The following is a 6,000-nucleotide window of genomic DNA, read 5'->3' as shown; positions in this document are numbered from 1 at the left end:
TTTCATCGCAGAAGATCAGTCTTTCAACACAACATGCACAGAATGGATGGGAACATACATTGTCCATATCAAACCTCTGTCTTTAAGCCCCCAGAAAACAGTGGTAAATGACAAGAGGATGTGTGAAAATCCACATTTCACAAGCCACATGTTCCAAATGTTACCCCTTGAACTTTGTAAGGGACCTACTTAAAGCATTTATCCTAGATACAATGTCAATCTGAAAGTGGGCTCACTGAGAACTCTGTTCCAAACGTGTCAGGGGTTAACCTGACAAAAACAATTTTTAATGACAAAACTATGAGGAGTTGAGAGCTATAATTTTGGAACTTTTCCTATTGGGATGTTTGTGACCGTCCTTAATTTTTTTCTGCCAAATCTGAGATGGTCGTGCGCGGATGATTCATAGATTTGGCGTGGAATGACCCAATTAGGCCATGGCATGATGCATTGTGTGAGTTGTGTGGATAAGCCAACCAGCGCTACAGCAACTAATTCAAACGGGAGCATCTCCAGCAATCTTCCCTGACTTTGTCATTCATTCATTCCCATGTTATTTAGCATGTATCTGGGCCCGGGGGGGGGGGGGGGGGGGGGGGGGAGGCTTAATCAATTGATGCCTGATGTTGCGTTGCGAAAACATTGGACCTGGCACGGTTTTGTTGAATGGTGTGCTACTTAAGCAGATTAAGCGTTACACATGTCAGTGTTTCATTCAAGAGCTGCGTGAACCCTGTTCTTCTCTGTGCGTGTAGTCCCGCAGGGAAGTTTGTCTCGTTCTATTAACAGGAGCCATGCCGCTCCTTGTCCCATTATAACAACACCGGTGTGTTTTCAATTGGATTTTCACCGTGTAACTTGGTTAATAGGGCATTTACACATGTGTATGTTTAGTATATCTGCTTTAGGCAGTTATTTTCTATTTAAAGATATATGCTTTAGGCATTTATCTCTCATTTTCCCCCTGTGGGTATATTTGTATATATTGTATTTAATCCATGATTTTTTTTGCATTCGTGTAATTAGGCCTATTATGTATATACTTGTGTATTTGCTTCTTCATGTTTATTATGTATAATTCACTTATGTCTTGTTTTGCATTTTCAGTTTTCCTACTTTATAGTAAACCGCGGTTCAACGTTTCAAGGTTTCCCTACAACATGTGTGTGTGTCTCTTCATTTGGGATTATCTATTTTTGTTCTGGCCGGACAACCTGTGCAGTTTACTATTTTTTCCCTGAACCAACCCTATACACTCCTTACAGAATTCCAATAACCAGCAACAATTTTTTACACCTACCCAAATCTACGCCCATCGGTGGCCAAGATGACTTTGCAAAAACTAGGAGCAGTGCTATATTGAAATGTCAACGGCGTGTGGTGTGTGTGTGAGTGTGTGTGTGTGTGTGTGTGAGAGAGAGAGAGAGAGAGAGAGAGAGAGAGAGAGAGAGAGAGAGAGAGAGAGAGAGAGAGATAGAGAGAGACGTTCGCTATAAAAACACAGACAGTAATCACAGTATGGTGGTCTTATGATACTCACTGTAGTTTCTCCAGTTTAACATTTGTAATCCTCCAGAAGAGAGAAAAGATGCTTCACTCCTGAATCCCCTGCTTTATTTCCACTCCTGCTGCAGTTTCTCTCATGTGTGAGGGGTTTGATCTCAGTGCTGAGGCAAGAATTCTGAAGCCTTCCTCTCCAAAACTGCAGTAATGGAGACTGGAGAGAAAATGAACACACAATCTTCCTTAATTCAATTTTAGACAAAATACCTTTCCAATGACATTGAAAGGGACATTTTCCACTCTGGTGTGTGTGTGTGAGTGCGCGCGCGTATGTGTGTGTGAGAGAGATAGAGTGTGTGAGCATGAGACAGAAATATTGAAAGAGGCGATAGTGGACAGCAAGAAAGAGAAAGAGAGAGAAGGAGAGAGAGTACATGATAGATTCACACTCATAGTATGTGTCAAACACACAGACAGTAATTTAGTAGTGTGTCTTGTGATACTCACTCTAGTTTTCTCCAGTTTACAGTTGTGATCCTGCCAGAAGAGAAGAAAGATGCTTTCACTCCTGAATCGCCTGCTTGATTCAATTTCAGCTGCAGCTCTCTCTTGTGTGAGGGGTTTGATCTCAGTGCTGAGTCAAGAGCTCTGAAGCCCGTCCTCTCCAAACCTGCAGCCTCGACAGGCCTGTAGAGAAAAAATAACACCATTATCTTTTGGTCGCTTTTTAGACCAATAGTATGGTGGCCATATTGACATTGGAACGAACAGGAGCATTGCCTGTATTGAAATGTCAAATGGTTGGTGTGTGTGTGTGTGTGTGTGTGTGTGTGTGTGTGTGTGTGTGTGTGTGTGTGTGGTGTGTGTGTGTGTGTGTGTGTGTGTATGTTGAGTTGGTGTGTGTGTGTGTGTGGTGTGTGTGTGTGTGTACCTGCTCATCCACAACATGCTTACTTGAGAATCTCCAGAGTACAGTATGCGAGTTATTTCAGCCCCATTACAAATTTCTTCAACTCCAATCTACTCCCAATGTCCGTTGCCTTACTTGAGATCCCAAAACTCTTCAGTTTCTTTGAGGATGGTTTGCGGAGGACACTTGCCAGTGCTGCACAGCTTTGTTCAGTGAGATATACAGTGGTTGAGCCTTATGAGGAAAATGACCTCAGTAAGTATGATTTCATAGCTCACAGTCACATAAAATGCTTGTCATGTAAATATTTTCACCCTATAGTGAAGATAAAAAACGCACATAATAACGCTGCTATCATACTTACATTAGTCTGATTTTGGGATTCCTCCATTACAGGCAACAGTCTTATCCAGGCCTTCATCAGACTTGCTGTACTTCCATCAAGTCGAACATATCCAGTTCTTTGTCCTCCTGATGTCAGCAGCACAAACACTAGTGCTGACCACTGGCCAGGTGAGAGTTGGATTTTGAGAGTAGTCCCTGCACTCAGGAAGCGTCTGTATCTCCTTCACTAACGAGTGGTTCATTGAGTTCATTCAGACAGTGGAAGAGGTTGATCACACTTTCTGATGAAGGAGCTTCTTCTAATTCTCGTCCCTTAAATGTACCTGCATTGATTTCCCTTCATTGTTTCAAGTCTGAATGTGTAAAGATTCTGCAGTAAAGTCAATGTAATTGACCTCTGGTTGGAGTCGCAGTGAGAGTGCCAAGAAGGAAGCGAAGAAAAAGGTCAAAGCGTCCATCTTTATACTTCAAAGCTTTGTCCACAGCACTCTTTTGCATTAGCAGCACATTGATATTTTCTGCACCCTTGGCGGAAATCATTCTTTCAAACGCGACAAATTACTTGCTTGAGGTTAGCTCTATTGGCACAAGGTCTATTTCTTTTATTTACTCATCATCATGGGGGAGACAGCAGCCATATAATGCTTGCAAGGTACTCCTGAATAACTTGAAATGCGCACAAAGCTGTACACTTTCCCCAGGAATCACACCTGATACTTCTGAAACATTTTCTTGGGTGAAGATGCCAGAGCGAACTGCTGCCTCCTTCCTACATCAACACCACATTCTTTATCAGATCATTTTCAATAAAAAGAAAGTCAGGTTTCCTTTTTCCCAGTTGTTCATCAAGGCTAGTCTTCCAAGACGCAAGGAGACTAGCCCTGGTTCCACATGAAGGATCCCCATCATACATGTCATCAAACTTCAGGCCCCCGCATGTCTGTCTTTTTTTGACACACAGACCATAGGAAGTTAAGTATACATCTCTAGTCAACGTCCTTCGGTTACCTTTCTGAACCTCCTGCCATGGACTTGGCTGAAGAACATGTAGCAAGCAATCCCAGCAAAACACTGGATGTGGCACATGATGTTAGAGACTCCTAGATGATCTGAGGTGGGAGATTTAACTCCTTCACGCAACATTCTGATCATGGATCCTGCTCCTGAAGTACTACCTCATTCTGTGGGTCACTAAAGCCTTGTACCTCTGTAACACGATCAACACATCACTGGTTGGAAGTTGGATTGGCTGCTGCTTGGCCGATGAGGTGCATCCACACTAAAGCAGTGGGAAACAGATAACCTTTGATCAGGTTTTGTCAAGAGTATGTCCACTTGAAGACACCCGGCTGTGACATCAGTCAAACTATCGACTTTTCCTGAAGTTACAGCTGAGGTTGACATTCATGCCAGTCATCCAAAATGAACAACACTTTGCGCCTTTCTTGGCTCTGAAAAGGTTAAGGGGCGGTTTGGGGAATTTTTCAGAGGGGGGGAGGGGGGAAGGAGGTGTGTGGAGAAATGTGCCATTCCATAGAGTACTGTTTTTCTCTGATTGAGGTTGAGCTCTCGAAATGAGTAGTGGGAATATGAAGTGGATGTTCCTGGTTTTTCTTTGGCACCTCAGTCCCACGTCCAGTATGTACTTCTGAACTGACACAAGTTTTACCAATGCCAGCCACTCCCTTTGTTATGACTCTTCTGAGTCGGTTGTTCTCTTGTCCCTGGTAAGAGCTTTGAAGATAGTCCACTGCATTGTCGGATTGGTGTTCCCATCCTGTCCAGTGGACATATTTGGATTTCACTCTCAATCTGTGTCTGACCTTCCATGCTCCCTCATCTCACTTTCCTATTTTCTCCCTCTGTGATGTAGACTTCTGCTGTATAATCTTTTTCCAAGAAAAATCAGCAGAACCTCCTTGCATTTCGTAATTCCTTCAAACACCATGCTGGTATCCTGTTCTGAAGGCCTCTTCTTCAACTCCAGTGCGACAAAGTATATCCTTTTCATCTACAAGAGATTCCTTTAAAACGACAACAAATCGGCACTGGAGAATACTGTACAGTGTACACGGTAAATGAACGTGTAGTCCTGAGGGTACACTCGAAAATACTTCAACAGCACCAAATAAAAACATTGGGAATAGACACCAAATTGACCTTCTCCTTAACTTTTCTTGCCAGTTTTGTTCACGCACAAGCTCTTTCTCTGGTACACATGGTCCTAAGGAGGAAGTGCACGTGCCATCTTCAGAGTCCCCCACCCCCCCCTTCTCTTGGCTATTAGTCCTCATCATCATCATTAGTCATCTTATGCGCAAATTCTCCTCTATGTAGTCTGGGGGGGGGGGGGGGGCGGACCTCAGAATCCTCTTGAATCTCTGTCAGCATTCATTCACATCAGGTCAATGCAAAGATCTTATTTTTTATTTTTTATTTTTTCCCCAAAGCCCTCCTAGAGCAAGCACATATTTCAAGTTACTCTTCAGTAACAATACAAGTTGTTCTTACACATTACAAATAAAGCTGGAAGCTTCATCTGCAATTGTTTTGTGTCTTCGTTGAAATCATGATAGAAATTATAAAAATTCAAAACCTGCAGTAATATTATTCCCAAGAATTTCGCACTGAGTGGAATCATGGGTTAACTGGTCACAGGCTGCCAATGTGATATATTTCCTCCTCTATTTTGCCTGCTGGGAAGCAAGGATGATTCACAGAAATTATTCGTTTTTTCTTTTCTAATTATGATAAGAACACACAGGGATGATAGACTGGCATGCTTAAACTATCCAGATTTAGGTCTAAGTTTCGAGGAAACAGGAAACAGAAACCAGAAACCTTCTGAACCGAGCTTTAAAAAATAAAAATGAAGTACGACAAGAAAGAGCGAAATACCACTTATGTACAAAATGTGCATCAAAAAAAAAAAAAAAAAAAAAAAATCTTTTAAATAAAAAAAAAAAAATTCATTCATATTGAGTGTTTAATCCTTGTAAGATGTTTGTTGTTTTTGGTTGCATACTGTAGAAGGTGTACGGGTCAATGACCCGGGCATATAGAAAGATCATGAAAAATGAAAAAAAAAAATCATAGTTCACATTCACCCTCATGTTCCACCCACCCTGCCTGTGAACAGTGTTGGGCAGGCTACTTATAAAATATAGGGAGCTAAGCTATCAGCTTCTCAACCATAAATTAAGCTTCACTACACCAAAGCTACCGCCATCAGGAATGTAGTC

General features: G+C 42.0%; 1 protein-coding gene across 1 annotated transcript in view; it reads right to left on the bottom strand.

Moving 5' to 3' along the window:
• Positions 1-6,000, bottom strand: part of LOC134466144 (uncharacterized) — a 79,203-nt gene that overhangs the window by 16,997 nt on the left and 56,206 nt on the right. The window contains exon 30 of the mRNA XM_063220038.1: positions 2,011-2,190. Coding sequence (XP_063076108.1) covers positions 2,011-2,190 — 180 coding nt within the window. The remainder of the gene's footprint in view (positions 1-2,010; positions 2,191-6,000) is intronic.

Source organism: Engraulis encrasicolus, chromosome 16, assembly GCF_034702125.1.
Source record: "Engraulis encrasicolus isolate BLACKSEA-1 chromosome 16, IST_EnEncr_1.0, whole genome shotgun sequence".
NCBI classification, from domain to species: domain Eukaryota; kingdom Metazoa; phylum Chordata; class Actinopteri; order Clupeiformes; family Engraulidae; genus Engraulis; species Engraulis encrasicolus.
This window is presented reverse-complemented; position numbering and strand designations above follow the sequence as displayed.